At 41.6% G+C, this 20,563-nt stretch overlaps 1 protein-coding gene across 1 annotated transcript in view; it reads left to right on the forward strand.

Moving 5' to 3' along the window:
- Nucleotides 1-20,563, forward strand: part of ADAM12 (ADAM metallopeptidase domain 12) — a 359,573-nt gene that overhangs the window by 266,726 nt on the left and 72,284 nt on the right. Inside the window, exon 12 of the mRNA XM_060241431.1 lies at nucleotides 19,186-19,363. Coding sequence (XP_060097414.1) covers nucleotides 19,186-19,363 — 178 coding nt within the window. The remainder of the gene's footprint in view (nucleotides 1-19,185; nucleotides 19,364-20,563) is intronic.

The raw sequence follows: 20,563 nt of genomic DNA on the forward strand, positions 1-20,563 counted from the left end.
GGCCAATATCTATCATGCCTGGCCTCAACCTGGGTTACTCCACCCCCCAGGTTCCAGCTGCCCTGCTGAGGCAATAAGAGGAAGGTTAGAAATCTTCTGGGTTGTGTTGTACCTGCACATAGGAGGGAACCTCACCTGCTCATAGATTGATAATCTAGCTGCTGACTATAAATTGGACAGCCTGTTTTTGGAAGGGGGTATTTTATGTCACTACCACACTCTGAAGGAACAAGTTACAGCAGTAGGAACTGAGAAGAGGACATGGAAACATCTGTCTACACAGCTCTCTCTCACTCTATGTGTGTGTGTGTGTGTGTGTGTGTGTGTGTTGCTTATTCCACTATCCACTTGATCTGGAGCATTGTATGCTCATTGGAGTCTCAGTGTAAACAACTACAAAAAGTACTGAGAAATGGCAATTTAATAGCAAAAGTTCTGTGATAGTGTTAAATCCTATATATTGTCAGTTCTGTTTTAAATGATTTGTGACTTGGAGTGGCAGTAGAGGTCAGGACATTTATGCCATTTCATTTTAGTAATGGATCTGAAACCAGTGATAATTAGTTTATGGGGTTTTGAGATGATATGTCTCCTTGTAGAGAATGAGTAATATTTATTAAATGCTTTCATCTAAAAAAATGTTGCTATCCTTATTGATTTTTTAAAAAGAAATTTATATTGAGAATGAGTGTGGCCAAAGCAGATGTTTTATGTGAGAATGTGTTATTGTGGTTCAAATGTATAAACCTTGTTAGGCATTCATTTGAGTACCAGTGATGCTCTTTGGGGTCTGGGAGGCTGACCCAGGCTAGATCGATTTTGTCAGATCTCAGAAGCTAAGCAGGGTTGGTCCCAGCTAGTATTTGAATAGGATACCTCCAGAGAATGCTAGGGGTCCTATGCAAAGATAGGCAATGGTAAACCATTTGTGAATGTCTCTTGCCTTGAAAACCCCACCGGGTTGCCATAAATCAGCTGTGACTCAACAGCACTTTCTTTCCTCCACCACCATGCTAGCTTCAGCTTCCAAGGACCAAGGGCTCCATTTGCATGGGGTCTACCATGTACTCCTGAATGTGTAATTGTCCTAGTATGTGCAGTCTGGGACACTAGAAAAGTCAGACAAAGATAACAGATTTCCCACAGTCTGTAAAAGGCACATTGTGAATGCACACATAGTTATGACCAGTGTTCCCTCTAAGCTGAGTTAGTGTGAGCTAGCTCACAATTTTTTAGTCTCCAGTTCACATATTTTTATCTCAGCTCAGGAAAAATGGCCCCAGAGCAAACTAATTCATGCAGCAGCTCACAACTTTAATGCCAGTAGCTCATGAAGTAGAATTTTTGCTCACAAGACTTCACAGCTTAGAGGGAACACTGGTTGTGACTCAGACTGGGGCTGCAAGGAAGAGAAGGGGGAGTTTATCCCTCCTCCCCCCATTTGGCTGATCAAAACAGGGCTTCTGGCACTTTTGTGTGTGTTTAAAAGTTAAAATGACAGTTTTTTAAAAAGACATTATTGTAGCACCTTTAAAACCAGTAATTACTGATGCAGCCCAGTTTCAGTCAATGAAATCAACTAGGATTTCCTTTCTTTCTCACACAACTCAGATCCAGTTTATAGCTACATAAGCATACACTTATGGACTACCAAGATCTGTAATTTTTGTCACACAAATGTCAGCAGATCTTCCTCAGATGCCATGTTAACAAGTCCTTTTCATGCATGGAAGTTGGGATTGGGAGAGCATAGTCCCAGTCACCCACATGAATGCCTGGACAATTCTGTGAGTTATGACATTTGGGACTTGCTGAAAACTACAAGTGCATCCAAACATTATGTAATTAGAAGTCCTTTGGATTTTAGCAAGAGAATTGTTGAAACCAGTGGCATTCCAAAGGTTTCAGTTAAGGTGAATAATGCCTTTCATAGTGTTGCTGCTATACAAATTGTTTTTGCTGAATATAAAACCACCTCCTTTGGAGATGGGAGAAAGATAACACATTAATGTGTCACCAGTTACTTTTTCTATCCAAATGATTCTTCCAGCTATGCTTGAATGCTAGAATCATATGTAGAGATATAATGAATGATCTGGAGTGCCATGAATGCATTCCCACTGTGATTTCTGTGTTCATGGTGCCACTAGTCTAACAAACTAGAAGAACACAATTTATGGATCATATTCTTTTTCAAACAGAAAATAAAATTGTATCCAGGTATTCCTTTTCCCCCAAATGCAGTGTTTTCTTTTAACTATTAGTTCTATTTTGTACATTAAAATTGTTAAAAGTGTTGAGCACTTAGCCATGGCTCCATGGTAGGGTATCTGCTTGACATGCAGAAAGTCCCAGGTTCAATCCCTGTCATCTCCTGTTAAAAAGGATCAGGTAGAAGGTGATGTGAAAGACCTCTGCCTGAGGCCCTGGAGAGCTTCTGTCAGTCTGAGTTGACAATACTGCCTTTGATGGACCAAGGGTGATTCAGTAAACGGGAGCTTCAAACTAATCTACACTTGGAGATCTGTATGCTCAGTTTTTCAAGATTTGTTGGGGCAGTGCAGAGTTGAACTTCCTATGAAATCCATCTATAATAGACTCCAAGAAGTACAGAGAAGACCTGTAGGATGCTATTGAAATTCAGTGATAATAAGCACACTTTAAATCATTTAAGTCCTGCATGATAAAATTATTACAATTGTTCTTTTCCCTTTCCTCTCTCTCTTCCTTTATTTCATATGAGCAACTAGGGAATTATAATGCAGTGGAAGTTTTAAGTAATATATTTGTTCTGGCAAGTACGTACCTTACCTAAACACTAACAGTTGATTTGTACTGAAAGTGCCTCCAGGCCTCTGTGGATGATGTTCTCTGCTCAAGGGGCACCTTTGAACATGGTGAGATCATAAAAATGTTTGTGCTTGTACTCCTCTGCCACATCCTTCCCTTGCTCCCCTGGCCATTTGAGAGAAGTGAATGACCAAGTGGAAGATCTCATATTTATTTGAGCGTGCCAGCCCCCTGATACTTCCTGATCATTTTAGAAAATTTGATATCCCAGGCTCTGAAAGATATTTATTTTTCAGGATCTCCAGCTTTGATCTCTCACTTATTCCTGCAGGAAGCAAGTTGGGGGAGTAAGTGGGTAAGCCTGAGACTCACTCACCATATACAAAAATGGGGAACAGGCCATTTGTGTCAAGGACTGGACTAGCAGTTCATTTATTTCCATTTTTTCTTTAATGTTCCTAATTTGTGAGAATCAGTCATTTTTCACTCATGTGCTGAACTGCAACCTAAGATCAAAAAGAAAAACTAGTTCATAGTGGAAGAGAATTAAAACGGAGATGACTGCATCAAAAGTTCTTCAGTAACTAGGCTGGACCAAGAACTGGCTTAGCTGAATATCCTAGCCTTTCTTAGATTTCTACTGGCTGAAATGAGATTTGCTTTGCATTTTTTCAAACCTGCTGTTTACAGACATTAATTTGCTGAATCAGCAGAACTATCTGAATTTATCTATTTAATGATTTGAAGAAAATGAAATTATCTTGGAGAGTCAAAGAGTTCCTAATTAAACTCTGAAGCGTTTATTTCTCCAGCCCAATCTGACTTGAACTCCATGCAGAGATATTTTTTTAATAAAGCTGAAATACTGATTTGTAAATTGCTTGTGACAGACTTGCTGTTGTGCCAGCAATGCAACCACTTAAAGAGACAGAGAGAGAGAAAGAGACCGTGATGATTTAGGTCATTGCATTCCCATTTTCTTTTGGTAACAAAAAAACTCCTGTGAACTGACAAAACAGCCTTATGTCAGCGTTTCATTGAAATCCCTGAAACCCTCTGTGTGCAAGTAGGGACAGTCACTGTTCATTTGCTATTCTTTATTAATAATTCAGGCCCTTTATAGATATCTTTAATTGTTTTAGGAGGAAAAGGCATTGCGGGTCTGGCAGTAAGTAATGTCAGCATTATGGTGTCAAGGTTTTCCAGCCCTCCATATCTATTAATAAATAATACAAGCACAAAGCTTTGGAGTTTTTTACAATGTCATTTTAAAAAATCCAGTAGTCTTGGGTCAGCTTTTCAGAAGAAAAGATGCCATGGTAAACCTGTGACTGGACTATATCACTTTAGACTATAAGCGGGGTATTGAATGACCGAATGCTCTACCATGCAAAAATTTCCCTGCACATTAGAAAACTAGAAACCTGGGAGAAAAGTTGTAACCTAGCCTTCTTCTTGATATGCTTGTTTCTAGGTAGAGGTATTTTGTGTGTGTGTGTGAAATAATTTGTGTGAGCCATAGGGTTGCCACCCTCCAGGTAGTACCAATTGATCTTCAGACAACCAGGATCAGTTCCCTTGGAAAAAATGGCTGTCTTGGAAGGTTGACTCTATGGCATTATATCTCCCCAAAGCCCATTCTCCTTTGGCTGCACCCCCCTAATCTCTAGGCATTTCTCATCTCAGAGCTGGCAACTAGTGAACCCCTGTCTGTATGACTGAATCACTAAAGCTCAGAAATGAGGTTATTCTTGTCCTTTGTGAGAATTTACCCTGCTATATATTGGGGTGTGTTGCTTTTTATTTAAAAAGTATCTATTGTTCTATATCCCAGTACAGACAAAAATGTCATAATAAAGCAAAGTATCTGCCATGCTATATCCCAGTACAGAGATGGGAACCAAATCTAGATTAAGAACTGGAGACTGCATTGCCAAAAGCAGAAAGTGATGCTTAAAATAAGGCAATAAGATCTGTGGATATTTATTGCATTTTAAAAATGCAATTGCAATTATACAAATCAAAGAAATCTGAATTCCTATCTTTCTTTAAAAAAAAAAAAGCTAAGTCTCTAGGCCTTTTTATGGCAGAGATACAAGGTGAAAGGCATATCTCTGTGCTGAAAGGAACTGAGGACTTTTAAAATTCTGGAAATTCAGAGAATCTGATAAATTATAATGCTATAAGGTTAGGTCAATTATAGCATTATAATGTTTAAAGCCCTTTAGTGGCAGGGGGGTGTCAGTCATGGAGGACTAGGACAGTGAAAATGACTTTCCTGCAAATGGTTCTATTTATGATTCATGTTGAACATAAGCTTCACAGGAATGTCCATTCATCTTACCTTATTAGAAGTGATTGTGACACTCGGTCATTGCTTTCATCACTTAAATTTGGTATCATTTATCATTCCCCATTTCACCTCTGACATCTTCTTCTGTTATATAGTACTGAAAGTCAATGTTATGTCCATGCAAAGGAAGAAAATATTTTTGTAAACAAATGTTTTACTGATAGCCAAGCCCTCAAATAATTCAAACTCCCTCTCCCAACTTTTTAGACTTGGTATTTCCCTGAGTAGGGATGGGCACAAATCAGCTCACAAGCCAAAATTTGGCATGAACTTGGGCCAGTGCCACCCAAATATTTCCTGAACTTTTGTCTAGTTTGGCTGTCTGGCAATTTAAACAGCTGAGCAGCACAGGTCTGCAGCTGAGCTGTTAGGTTTAAATGGATAGCAGCCATTTAAAGCTAACAGCAGGATGGGTTCACCTGTCAGCTGTTAGGTTTAAATGGCTGTGAGCCTGTTGGTTTTGCTCTGCCTTCTTCAAAGGGGGGGGGGGAGAAAACAGACAGGTTAAATGGCTAGCAGCCATTTAATCCTTCCCAGGTGACAACCCCCACCCCCTTTCTGGCAACCAGAGCTGGGAAAAGGGGGATCTGAACTCACTGGTTTGGGACCTTTTGTCTCAGTTCAGAGTTTGATTTGAGCTAGCTCACACTAACTCAGCTTAGAGGGAACACTGGTCAGCTTTAATCACTTGTAGTGGATGTTATGATTTATGCAACCAATTAAAACACAAACTTAACCGTGTTCGGTTTCTCATCTGTAATATTTTCTTAGATTGGGAATTACTGCAAAGTGTGCTGCATTTTCTCCCAATTTGTCTAGAATCCAACATCACTACAACCTGTGTCTGTCATTTTTCTTTTCCTTTCTCTGTCTCTGGTATATATTTTATTTTTCCCTTAAATCAACACTGAATCATCCTCAACAATAAATTGTGAGGTTCAGGTCCACTTGTGCCTAGTAATTGTTATTAATAAAGTAACCAGCTAAAAAGAAATAGAACAAAAGATGAACTGGGCGGCAAATGCAAACTGATTATGACTACTCTCCTGGACTGCTTGATTTCCAGTGGGGAAAGCAGTTGAGTAGAATTCCCACAGAGCTTTTGCAAGGCAGATAACTCCAGAATACAGTTAGAATTCTGTCAAGGTTGATAAATTGTTTCAGTATTGTTTCACCTTTGAAATACAGGAACAAAGATCACAATAGACCGCTCAACAAAAAAAGAACTTTTCTGATGGTACATTTGTCAAAGTAAAAGTAACTCCTAATAATGTTTTACTTGGCAGTTTTGTGACTTTGGAAACATTAAGCCTTGACAGTGTATCTTGCACAAAGCTGTTAAAAGTCCCTTCCTCCAGCAAGTATTTTTCAAAATCTTCCAACCATTTGTTTCAGCAGTGATTTCTTACTGAAATATTTTGTTCAGCATTATAAATTTGCCCTTCTGAATATGTCTCTTAGTTAGATTTTCTGCTTGAGGTTTAAGAGCCTTGGCAGGCGAGAGCAATAATTTCTACCAAGATTGGTTGAAGATAGTTGTGGTAATTCCAAACCTACATGTGTTTATATCCATCTTTAAAGAGCTCCTGTGGGAAGTTCTAAACAGTTTAAGTTTGAAAGTGTATGTGTGTCATAATTCTGGAAATGTCACTGTAACATGACAAGCTAATAAAAAACCACACATCAATTCAATTAACTGTGAAACTGACATACTCACCATTATTTGAGGGACTTGTGAAGAATGGCACTGTAAAGAACATGCCAAAGGCTATAGAAAGAATGTTGGCTTGTTTTGAAACTACTGACCATAAACTATACAAAAGGAAGCTTTCATGTCATGTAGAACTCTGTGGCCCAATTCTGTGTTCTACTTTATTGATGCTCTAGGGATTAAAACAATAAACAAGAGAGGAAATAAAAAGACTAGGGAAATAAGTGCAGAGCTGTCATTCATCGTTTGTTTTTTGAAGCAAGATTCATACGTTAATAATTCTGTCTTGGGTAAACAGATGCTTGGTTAATGTAATTATTCAAATGTGAGAAATAATGAGCTGAAGGGTGCTCCCTGAGTACTTCTAAATACTTACTATAACTAACACAGTCTTTGTATGACTAATTATGTCAAAGGTCATAACTTAAATAATGGAAATTGAGCATTTCATGTATCTGAAATCTCATAAAGGACAGCTGCATGGGGAGCTGATTTGAAGGACAGAAACAGCCAGCAGGGAAAGGGTTAAGTCATCCCCGACTTCATTCACATATACCTCCATTCCTAGTCACATTCTCTTGAAGTTCTGTTTGAGATAAGGTTCGTTTCCAGGTGAACTGATCTGTTGCCTGAGCTTACACCTCTGGAACTTCCAGTTATACTCTGAAGATGGTAGATGTCTAAATTTGGAGTTCATCTGTTTATCATTATTTGAGTAAGAAAGAAATATTCGTTAAATGATGATAAGTGATCATTGGAGGCAGTCTAGTAGAATAATAATAATAATAGTAAGTTTTATTTATACCCCGCCCTCCCCGCCGGGGCAGGCTCAGGGCAGCTTACAATCTGTCATGATATAGTATCATGATATGACAATACAGGTAGAAGTTGGATGCAGAGAACGGCCAGGACAATACAATATCCAAGATGTTTGCGCAGCCCAGAAACTCAAGTTCAGTTGGCGATCAGCAGACGGAGAGAGCTCCAAAGATAACAGTTTTGACAGCCACAGGTTCAGAAGCATATAGATCATATCATATCCTGTGCAATCTAGAGACCTCAAAGTCGCAGGGGACCTCCCCTGGATGCTCCTACATGCCCTCTAGGTTCCTCTCCCCTCTTCATTGCTTTGAAGTTTGGTAAAGATTTAGATTGATCAGAGACAGTCTGTCTGGAAATATATCCATTCACCAAACACTACAAACCACCACAGACTGCTTAAAATTTTGTGAAAAGTTCATGTAGGTTGATCTGTGCCTGCAGCAGTGATGGTGAATTCCATTTGCCTCTCCTTTTGTTATTGGCAGATTATGTTGTCTAGTGACCACAGCATTGATGGTGAATGGAAGAATGTCCTTGTTCTCTGCTTCTGTTAGTGTCAGATGTGGTCCAGTGGTCACAGATTCCTTCTAATACACTACAAGTCTCTCTCTCGGCTTGGCTTCGCGAACGAAGATTTAAGAAGGGTGCAATAGCCCACGTTTGCTGCAGGCTCGCTGGTGGCTGACAATGTGGGACAGGCAGGTCTGGCCACAGCGGCTGCAGGGAAAAGTCTGATTTGGGGTTGGTGCTGTAGCAGTGCGATTCTTCCTCAATCTCCTTTTGTCCTCAAGACCAGCTATGTGTGCGTTCTCAAAGGAAGAGACAGCCTGGTGGATGGTGTGCCTCCATGCTTTGCGATCTGAGGCTAGGTCAGACCACTGGTGATGGTTGATGTGACAGGTGATGTGACACTACAAGTATACCTGCTGAAACAGGTATCATTCTGAACTATTTTCTTGTTGATTGAGAAACACGCAATGCAATATCAATTTTTTGGCCTGCACTGGTTAGATCATGGATGGCTTTAAAGGAGGATTCCTGAGGGAGAGATCTATCAGTGTCTACTAGCCATGATGACTAAAGAAAACCTATAGATCCAGAGGCAGTAAACTCTGAATACCATTGCTAGGAGGCAACATCAGAGAATATCCTGGCCTTTGTGTCTGGTTGTTGGTGCTTCAGGGCACCTGATCAGCTACTTTATGCAATAAGATGATAGACTAGATGGACCACTGGTCTGATACATGCAGGTTACTTACGCTCAGAACAACACTCTAGATTGGTTTCTTAGTACCTACCACTTTAGCAATATGGATGCAGAAAATACATAAAACTCTGGGAGGTCCAGGGCAGCCCTCCATTAAATGCCCCAGTTGCTGAGGGGATGCAGTATCTGCAGGCATGAAAGGCAAATATTGTGCAAATGTTAATATGACCCTGGAAGCGACTCACAAAAGATAGCTTGAATAAGAGGGACAAATTCTAGAACAGCAGAGCAAAGAATTATTATTACATTAATGTTCTGAAATTCTGGAAATAAAAAGATAGAATATTGCACTAGGCAGCAAGAATCCTAATAACCTATCCATAGTTCCAAGCTGATGATTTTAAAAGTTTTGTAAGAATAAATGGGGCACAGAAATAATAATTTGCCTGGAGACATTTCAGTTGGTTTAAAAAAAATCCTTTCCAGAAAGGAAGCCTACAGAACAGAGTATGAGGTTTGAAGAAAGATGGCTAGAGGAGTGGGAGTAGAAGATAATTTTAGTTAAATGAGGAAAAGAGAAGCCTTGAACATGGAATCAAGGAATTTTCCTGATAGCAGCTGCATGTCCTTGGGCTCAGTTATTAACAAAAAGATAGCTGACAGAGTTCTTTATGAGAACACAAATTCAGATGGGGCTCTCAGTTCATACATTAGAGGCAATGAGGGACAAAAGGAAGTGTAAATCATTCATACTTCTGCTGCCCTTCAAGGTTCGTGAATCTCACATGGGTAAGACCCATTTCACACAGTGCAAAAGAAGTGAGGGAAATTGGTACATGTCACTCACAATTCTGTTTTCATTGTCTGTCTATGAAACGTGGACTTTTACATAGTGATATGGCAATGAACAGCAAGAAGCAAATATGAGTTCTCATGGCTTTTTCCTCAACTGTGGTATCCTGGACTGCTTTGGGCTTTGAAGTGAATTTCATTCACTTCAAAGTCAAACAGTGATAAACCTTTAGAGATTGGTAAGCATCATCCATTAGTTTCATGTTTTAATCAAGGAATACTAATGTGATCTGCTTTTGTAACATTTCCAAACATCAGTTTCCTGTCATTTCTGGGCCATAGTGTAGCAGTCAGGTAGGAGAGCAGGAAAACTATGGAAATAGGTACTGTTTCCCCAGAAGTATCACAACTTCGTTGCAGAACCTAGCTCTATAGTTATTGTAATATATTGATCTCTGTTGGTTGTATGGCTTTATTATTCATTAATCCAGCATCAGACATAAGGATTTTCCGCTGGCCTGGGACCCAGGTGGGCAGAAGGGGTGTGGGGCTGCTTTGCCTCACTCTTGAGGCTGCCTCACTGTCTCGGAATGAAGCTGTGCTACCTCTTTTGTCCACTTGGGTCCTGGACGGGCAGGGGTGGTACAGTACCTCTGCCTCACTCCATGGCCCAGTTGCTAGCAGGCCACAGATCAGTACCAGTTCATGGCCTGGTGGTTGGGGACCCCTGCTGTATACAACAAAATTTTCTGTGCAATGTTCCATTTTTGTTCACAGCGCCTGGGCATAAACAAGTTTAGACACCATTATTAGATTTAAAAGAATAAGCTGAAGCTCCCTCTAACATGTAGCAGCATAATTAAAACAAAAAAAATTCTGGAATCATATACATTTCTCTACCAGGAACGAAACTGATCAATTCAGTAATTGTGGCAAGCCTTATTTGCAAGCTTGGAATAATGTATTCCTCAGGCATGATTTTGAGTGGTTGTTCTAGCCCAGGTGTGCTGGTGGGGAAGTAGACAGTTCCTGCAGGCTCAGTTTGGGGCTGGCTTTTCATGCAGCCCAGTTTAAACTGGGCTGCAGAAGAAGGATCTGCTGTGCCACCAGTAGCAGATTACTCCCTGCAGACTGGGCTTTGGTCTGGCTTCTCCTTTCAACCAGACTGTAGGAGAAGTGAGCCCAGCCCAGATCTCCTGTGCTGCGTGGAGCTATGTGCAGATTGTTCCCTGCTGGCTCAGCTTTACTGATTTCTCCTGCAGTCTGGTTTAAAGTGGACTGCAAGAAAAGCCAAACCAGCCCAGGATCAGGTTGGCTTTTTTTTTTTAATGGCATTTTTCTTTTCCAGTCTATTGGGCCCAAAAAACAAATCAGAATTTCTGAAAAATCCCATATCTGAATACCATACCAGTATTGGAATCTGGGATTTTTTTGAAATCTCAAGGGGAAAAAAAGGGGGGGGAATGTCCAATGGACCTGAACCAGAAAATACTAATTAAAAAAATATTGCACACCCTACCTCCATCCTCCCAAGAGAAGGAGCAGAAAGCATGCCCTATAAATGATATACAGTGTATATATTATAGGATATACTTTCTTCACTTTTTCCTCATTTTTTTGAGGATCCTCTTGGGACTGCAGTGATTTCTCTCTTGCACAAGGGCAACTGCAGTGAGAGCCCTGTGTCTTGCATTTAGGCTTCCTCTGTGTGACTGGCTCTGCCTCCTGTGGCAGCCATTTTGTGGTTGTGCCTGCCACCCTGTGTTAGAATTCCAAAAGTGTATACAGGCTCAAAAGGATGGAGACCCCTGCACTCATGTGTTGAAGGGTAGTTTGTTTATTTACTTCATTCACATCATTCCTCCATTTTGTCCTCGCCACAACCCTTTGAGTTAGGCTAAGACAAGTAGGCTTCCCAACCCTCCCGCCCTGGCGGGGGACCCCCGAATTTGCAGCCTCTTCCCCCGCTCTCAAAAAATCTGGGGGCGGGGGGGGGGAGAGAGAACATACCTGTAGGCATCATGTTATTGTAGAGCTTCTGATCCATTTTTAAAATGTGTTCCTTTAAGGCTGCACAGGAAACAGGAAGGGCTTCATGGGAAAGGGTCAGTAACAGTTTCCATGGAGAATGCCCCCTCCCTTTCTTTTCCTGTGCAGCCTTGCTTTCGTTTTCACAGCAAAGTTCTGCTGGAAGAAGACTAAGTAAGTATTTGTGTGTGTGAGAGAGGGAGGGGGCAGGGAGGGGGAATTCCCTGGAATGGAGGCCCTCCCCCCCTTTAGAAAGCATGGGGGGGAGGGAAATGTCTACTAGGCACTCTATTATTCCCTATGGAGAACGATTCCCATAGGGAATAATAGGGAATTGATCCGTGGGTATTGGGGGCTCTGGGGGGCTATTTTTTGAGGTAGAGGCACCAGATTTTTAGTATAGCATCTAGTCCCTCTCTCTAAAATACCCCCCTAGTTTCAAAACAATTGGACCAGAGGGTCCAATTCTATGAGCCCCAAAAGATGGTGCCCCTATCCTTAATTATTTCCTATGGAAGAAAGGCATTTAAAAAGGTGTGCTGTCCCTTTAAATGTGATGGCCAGAACTCCCTTGGAGTTCAATTATGCTTGTCACACCCTTGTTCCTGGCTCCACCCCCAATGTCTCCTGGCTCCACCCCCAAAGTCTCCTGGCTCCTCCCCCAAAGTCCCCAGATTTTTCTTTAATTTGACTTGGCAACCCTAAAGACAAGTGTGTCACCTGAAGCCACCCAGTAAGCTTCTAGGGCGGATTGGGAATTTGAGTCAAGGTTCTAGGTCCTTTCCTGGCCTTGATGACCCAGGTAAGCCATCTCTGAACATCTCTTGCCTTGAAAACTCCACAAGGGGTTGCCATATGTCTGCTGCAACTTGATGGCACTGTCTACCACCACCTAATCCTAGTCTGACAGTCTAACCACTACACAGCACTGCAGTTTGACCTGCAGAGAGCAGCACTAAAGCCTTCCATAGAGTGACATTTAAATACTGAGGAGTTGAGGAATTTCCTCCCTTATGACATTCTCTTTTGCCCCTCTCTTTAGATAGTCTTGAACAACTGACATCATGTTTATACTCCGGATGGATCTCTTTTTGGTGTCCTGAGCACCTAAACTTCTAACTTCTGAGGTTGGGGCTTTTATATTCAACTACTGAGTTTCACTACAATTGTAGTTCTAGGGTTTTGAGTCTGTGTGGCCTAGTGGTTAGAGCAGCAGACTGGGAAGACCAGGGTTCAAATCATTTCTCTGCTGTCAATCTTGCCTAGTTACTCTCAGCTGAGTAGCCTATCTTATTAGGGTTGGTGTGAGGGCAACGCAGAAAGAGGAATCACATAGATTTCTTAGACACAAGACAGGATTAAATTGCAGTAGCTTCGTTTATTCTCTGTGCAGCTGGGAATTATCGGAAAGCAACATTTGCAAGTGTATAAGCATGCAAAGAAAAAAGAGAGAGACAAATCACCCAATGTATGCAGCAGATCAAGCATAAGCAACACAGGAGCAGAAGGTTTTGGGGGGGGGGGGGAGTTGACAACTCTACTCACCCACCCCAACCAGAAATAATTGTAGAAAGTAGCAGTCCATTAAAAGCACCAGCTTGGAGATACTATCTGTGTAGTTACATGCCCCTCATCTGCCTTGCTCCGCTTCCTCCCAGGAAGCAAACAACAGAGAGGGGAGAGGAGGAGTTTGCAATTGGCAACATGTCTTCCATTTCCTGTAGTATGTAGGTCTTCTTAAAGAGATACTATTCAAAACGTTTGCAAGCTAAGTTCATTTTTAAAAAATTAATCCCCTTGCAACCGGGGTAAGTCACCCCCTCCACCCTGCACTTGGTACACCACTGATGCAATGAGTTGAATGTCATGGTTCAAAGAGGACTCGAATTCATATCTCTCCATAGAAGTTAAACTGTTGAGGACAGAGGATATTCTACCAGCCAGTGCTGGTGTGAAACATTGCTAACTGCAATATGGATGTTGTATTTTCCCTTTCCTGGCTGCCAGTCCATAAAATATATTTGCTGTTTGAAAGTGTCTATTGATTATTTGATACATTTTAATTAAACTGAATGATGAATAGTTTGGTGGCTTGACAAGCTGGTGCGTAAAGCTGTGCACCATTTCAGAAATTTTTGTTTAAAAAATTTATTTAGAATTGTTTATTTTATATAAAACAAATCAGCAAGAAGCCCAAAGACGGCCAGCAAGCTGACTGCCAAGATGAATACCTGAGCGTCTGTGTACTTGTACTGGCTGCTGTTTTTGCAGATGGCTGCCAGGATCCAGGTGGAGTAGCACTGGTACAAGGAACCTGGTTCTGGCTGACTGTATCATGGCCGACTGCCATTTACCTCTTTTATAGTGTAATTATCCTGCATTTTCCTCTTCCCACCCCCTTCCCCCAACTGAAACCCTTTAACAAACTCTAGAGTACAGATTTTGTATTTGAGGGAAAACAGTCCTTGTATATACTTTAAAATGGGTTCAGTTCTACTGTGTAACAGTGAAGCCTCTTGATTTGCCTCTGTGTTCTTTGTTACATGCTTGTTTATACAGTAAGGTCTCTGGGATGAGAATATCAGATTGTGTAGAACCTACCATGTATTTCTTTTCATCCTCTTCTTTTTCCTGTAACATCACTGAGCATTTAGTCCTCATGGCAAAAAGCACTGCTGAAACACTTTAAGGAATAAACTAATCAGTATCTCCAATAGACTCTGGTTTACCTCTCTGAACTCGACATCTGTCTAAAAGCTCCCTTCTACCTGAACTCTGCCTGATAATGTCTTCAACTGGATAAACTTGTATTTCTGCCTGGATGCAGAATGTAGTAGGTTATAGCCTGCTAGTTTTCTGCTATCTTGCCAGCCTACCTACCTCATTACAGGCCCGGTCTTCTGTGTCTTTTTTGCAAGTGGGTCCCATGACCCCTGCTGTAGCCTTTTTGATAATGAAAGGCGATCTGCCCTCCACAGAAGCTGGTAGGTGCAACCAGAGTATTTAAACCAGGGGTCCTCAACCTACGGCCCACGGGCCAGATGCGGCCCGCCGGGTTATGGCAAAATCAGACCGGAAGTGACGTTCAACCTAAACTTGCGTTAGCAACGCACACTTCCGGCACTGGGCTGAGGTGGCGGAGACAGAGTGTGAGGTGATACCAAGGTGAGGTGAGTTTCCAGGCCAGGGTGTGTGGTGTGGGGAAGGGAGAGAGATGCAGAAGACGGAGAACTGACGGCCCGCGGCCTTGTACAGTAACGGCAGTCCGGCCCTCCAACAGTCTGAGGGACAGTGAACTGGCCCCCTATTTAAAAAGGTCGAGGACCCCTGATTTAAACCATCCACAGTGGAATAAATTTGCCACATTTAATAGCAGATAATTGTTGGGGACACACTGTAAACCCTTCTTTTTCCTTCTCTTCAGTGCTCTGGACACATGGATTTCCTTATGGCTTAATTTTCCTTCTCTTATGTCATTATGGAAACAGGTTGAAATTTAAGACATCTTGACAAGCAAATCTATTCTTAGCACAGTGTTCCTTTTCAACTGAAATTTCAGAGTATCTTAGATGCATCAGTTGAAACTGGCCTACTCTGCCCTCTTTCAGAGAATAATTTAGGGTATTTTCTGTTTCAGATTTCTCATGCTCCTCTCCTGTTTTATCTTGGAGTTGTTTGCTTCAAGATAAAATGTTTTCAAGTGACTTTGTTTGGGGGGGGGGGGTTGTAAATAGCAAACAGAACATGATGTCAGCTGAGGAAACCAGTGGCAAAAACAGGAAAACCTGGAAACTGTGTGACTCTATTCCTTCAAAATAGGAAACAGCTTTTTAAGTTCCTTTGGACATGGGGAGAAACCTCATTAGTTAGCAGTAACACTCTGTGTCCACCAACATGGACTAAGGAATCTATTGTTCCATTGATGGGAACATGCAACCGGATCTGCATGCACATGGAGAGATGTGTATAGTCATAAATGTATTTTGAATAAATTGTGGAAACATTCATTTATTACTGACTTTTCTGGAGTTGTGATTGACAATTTTTATTTTAGTTTGTATTTAACATATTCTTCAGAGTAATGTCCACAGAGAATTTATACACTGTGAAGTGCTTTCATAGTGTGAAAAGTGATTTATGTTAGCCCAGAATACTTTTGCATTATCCATTCAACCAGATATGGATCACCTGGTGGATTAGCACAGGCAGTTATTTCATGAATTATAATATTTGTAAACTCATCATGAGATGTATGGGGAATCAACACACGGTATCTGTGTATATAGCAGAAACACAAAGAACACAAATCTTACCATTTTCCAAATTATTTGTAGGAACATGGTAACATTCACCTCAGTCTGGTGTACTGCAAACCATTGGCTCTCCGTGTATTCACAGGGTTTCCATATTTTAAAACCAATAAATAATTGGTACGTGTTTGTCACTTGGATTATCTGAAGTTGTCTCCAGGGCCACCAAGAGAGAGAGACGGGAGGGGACAAAATTCCGGGAAGGAGGAGCCTAAGTCAGCTGGAGGACCCTTGAAGCCAAGGTCACATGGCATCCAGCTAAAGATCTTTTTAAAATGCAGTTCTAGCTACAGCCACTAGGGGTGAACAGAAGCCTGTGCACAGTAGAAGCCACTCTGTTGTTGCCTATTCTTGCGTTCTCCAAGACTGTAGCACCTAACAGATCATACCAATATGATCATCAACCAGTGGTGCAAGACAAGACAGCATACTGATGGCTGTTACAAGAATGTTTTACCCCCATAGGGTAAAATGGAGAATTGATCTTTTGGGTATCTGGGGCTTGGAAGGGCTGTTTTTTTAGGTAGAGGCACCAAATTTTCAGCATAGCATCTGGAACCTCTCCTAACCCCCCCCTCAAGTTTCAAAGCGATTGGACCAGGAGGCCCAATTCTATGAACCCCCCAAAAAGATGCCTCCATCCATTATTTTCAATGAAAGAAAGGTGTTTAAAAGGAGCACATTCCCTTTAAATGTGACGGACAGAACTCCCTTCAGAGTTCAATCATGCTTGTCACAACCTTGCTTCTGTCACCACCCCCAAAGTCTCCTGGATCCACCCCCAAAGTCCCCAGTAGGCTTCCCAATCGCCAGGTCCCAGTTGGGGATTCCCTGGTTTTACATTCTCCCATCGCCCCCAGCCAGCTGGCCGGTGAGGGGAAGCCCCGCCTCCACAGCCACCATGTACCTCTAGATCTCCGGCAGGTTTAAAAACCTGCAAACAGGTCCGGTTTTAAAATGTGTGTGTGTGTGCATTTAAATGTGAGTGGGAAGTACTTCATGGGGAAAGGTCAGCAGAGCCTCTGAGAGCACAGTCCCTCTGTTTGTTTTGCTTTCATTTCATTTCAGAGCAAGTAAGTGTGTGTGTGTGTGTGAGAGAGAGAGAGAGAGCAGCGTAGCCCCTGTACTTTTCAGATGTCATTGTGAAGGAACCAGACCCAGTAAGTGTGTGTGTGTGTATGAGTGTGTACTTGCCAGTGTTAGCCTGAAGAACAGCAGTTCCTGTGAGCAAAGCCCCAGTGAGATCACAAAAATGTGAGCTTGCAAACTCTGTGCATTTTGGCTGTTTTTTGTGTGTTTACACTTTCATTTACTAGAATTGCAGCTATTGGAGGATGAGAAAATGATGACAGTTCCGGTGTACTGCACTGCTGTATCTTTATGTATTTATTTTGGAAATGGGGAAGTCTGGCTCCGCCCCCAAAGTCCCCAGATATTTTTCTGAATTAGACTTGGCAACCCTAGTCCCCAGATATTTCCTGAGCCGGACCTGGCAACCCTAGAAGTGACCTCAGCAGGATATAATGCAAAATGGTATTGAAATCTCTGAGTGACCTATAAAAATACTGTCTTCTAAAACCAAAATGCAAAAATAATGTTGCATCACTGGCTAAAAACTAAACCCCAGAGTTCTAACACAGAGGATACTTTTGTAAAAATAGTCCATGAAGAGTAATTAGAAATGGGAGTGAACTGAATCATGCTGTATGGTAGCATTTGTAAGATCTAAATTACATTCCACCATTGCTTTAGAAATGTTTTAGCTTCCACTGCCACTTAAAGCTGTGCATAATTTTTTTTAACTAAAATTATTTCCTTAGTTAGCTACTGTGGGGGAAAGGATCCTTCTCAGTCTGCAGTATAAAAAAAAGCTCTTGATGCATTATGTTTTCTAATTTAAAAATGTGGAACTTCTCTTTACTAAGATTGCATCCTGTTCTTAATAATAAATGATTGATGGAAGACTTTAGGGGAAAAAGCCCAGTCATTATTAAGCTGACTTCTTACATAAATGTAGAACAGGATTGCTGCTTGAATGCAGACGGGAAGGGAATAGGTTCCAGAACCTAAGGAAATAAGAGAGTTTGCTTTTTATTTGCCAGTTGGTTGTGGTCCATTTCTAATGTAATCACAAGGAAAGTCCCAAAAGCACTAGAGTGTGCATTTTGGCATCCTGGATAGTGCCTGTGGTGTGATGCCCTTTCTAACATTCAGATACAAATGGCATTTATTCAAATGGATCTCACAATTAACCATGTGGCAAACTTCCAGTGGGAATGCAGAGAATGCTCAATAATAAAGTGTTACAACACATATTTACATCACAGAAGCAATGTGTAGAATAGTTGGGGTGTTTCTCAACTCTAAATATATTGAAATATGAGAAATAATCAGTAGCAGGATCAGGAAAGGAACTTGGTTTGGCCTCCTCCTCCCACTGGTGCTGTGATATCTCTAGACTTCCTCTCCTGACACCCACACTGCATTCCTACTTTCCACTAACCCATTATTTCCCACTTAGGATCTGGGTATATTTCTATTACAAAAACAGCCATGTGGTTTTGAAGGCTTAGTAGTGGAGTACATGATAGTTGTTGGACTGGAAGCATTTAACAAAGATCTGAAATTCATTTTATTTAATCTGTTTATCTGTTTAAATGTATATAGTCATTATTTAATTATAATCACAAAGGGAGCAAGTTTCACCATGTCTGGCATTTGTGTAGACACTGTCACGGTTGCTATTTACTTCCCGCCTGGGGACCCCAAACAGCTTGTGTCATTTTCCTGTCTTCCATTTTATCTTCACAACAACCCTGTGAAGTTAGTTAAACGTAGCATGGATGACTGGCCCAAGATCACACAGTGAGCTTCCATGGTAGAGAAGGGATTTGAACTTGGATCTCATAGATCCTAATCAGACACTCCACCCGCTACATCACACTGGCTTTTTCGTGCAATTAAATGAAATGTAATGAAAATAATTAAAAGAAATGTTGCTTTCCAAAATACACTTATTGTAACATGGTGGATCTTGGGCCTTTACATCTCCATTCTGTCAGCAGAGTTACGATATTGTGTTGAATTTATTAGAAGAATCTTGGAATGGAATAAATTCAGACTTACAGATCCATTGATAACGGCCATTTCTTTTCCTTGTCCTTCACCCCAGCTATCCATTTCCCATGGTGTTTAGCAGCTGCAGCAAGAAAGACCTGGAAAACAGTTTGGAAAAAGGAGTGGGGATGTGTCTCTTCAACCTGCCAGAAGTTAAGGAATCATTTGGTGGCCCAAAGTGTGGGAATGGCTATGTGGAAGAAGGAGAGGAATGTGACTGTGGGGAACCTGAGGTAGGAGTACCATTATTGCTTGTTATTGCTTGATAGAGTTGCCAGGTGAGGCCAACAAGCAAGCAGGGAACTTAACAGGAGGTTCTGGGAGAGGGAACTCCAAAGCGAGTTCTGGGTGAACTGCCATCACATTTAAAGGGACTGTGTTCCTTTTAAATGCTTTCCGTTCATTGGAAATAATGGAGGATGGGGGCACCTTCTCCTGGGGCTCCTAGAATTGGACTCCCTAGTTCAATCTTTTTAAAACTTGGGGGGGGGGGAGGTAGGAGAGGCATCAGCAGCTATGCTGAAAATTTGGTGCCTTTACCTCAAAACATAGCCCCCTGAACCCCAGATACCCATGGATTGATTCTCCATTATACCCTATGGGGACTGGTTTCCATAGGGTATAATGGTGTGCCCAGCTGCTATTCACCCCCCACACACACTTTCTGATAGCCTTAAAATGGGGGGAGGGGCTCCAAACCAGGAGATGTCCTGTCTCCAACTGGGGATTGAATAAATATACAACCATGAATGGAGAGCCAGTTTGGTGTAGTGGTTAAGTGTGCGGACTCTTATCTGGGAGAACCGGGTTTGATTCCCCACTCCTCCACTTGCACCTGCTAGCATGGCCTTGGGTCAGCCATAGCTCTGGCAGAGGTTGTCCTTGAAAGGGCAGCTGCTGTGAGAACCCTCACCAGCCCCACCCACCTCACAGGGTGTCTGTTGTGGGGGAGGAGGGTAAAGGAGATTGTGAGCCGCTCTGAGACTCTTCGGAGTGGAGGGCGGGATATAAATCCAATATCTTCTTCTTCTTCTTCTTCTTATAGGGACCAACAATTACTAAGACTATATTACAATACAATAATGTGATAATATTTATTTATTTATTTTTATTTATTTTATTCCACTTATATCCTGTCCTCCACGCCAAGGCGGGCTCAGGGCAGCTCACGCAGACATGCATGTGCATGATTCAACGTAATAATACAGCATTAAAACCATAAAACATAGAGTAAAATAGACATAAAATACATAATGTTCCGGTGCCATGATCTCACATTTTCCAATTTTATAGTTCTCTGTATAGCAGATCATAAATTATCCTCTCTGCAACTGCTATACAGCAGATTGTTGGTGGTGGTTCACATGTTGCTATAAACTGTAGTGGCCAACAGCCTAGTTCACAAATGCCTGGTGGAAGAGTGCCGTCTTACA

Source organism: Heteronotia binoei, chromosome 6 (genome assembly GCF_032191835.1).
Source record: "Heteronotia binoei isolate CCM8104 ecotype False Entrance Well chromosome 6, APGP_CSIRO_Hbin_v1, whole genome shotgun sequence".
NCBI classification, from domain to species: domain Eukaryota; kingdom Metazoa; phylum Chordata; class Lepidosauria; order Squamata; family Gekkonidae; genus Heteronotia; species Heteronotia binoei.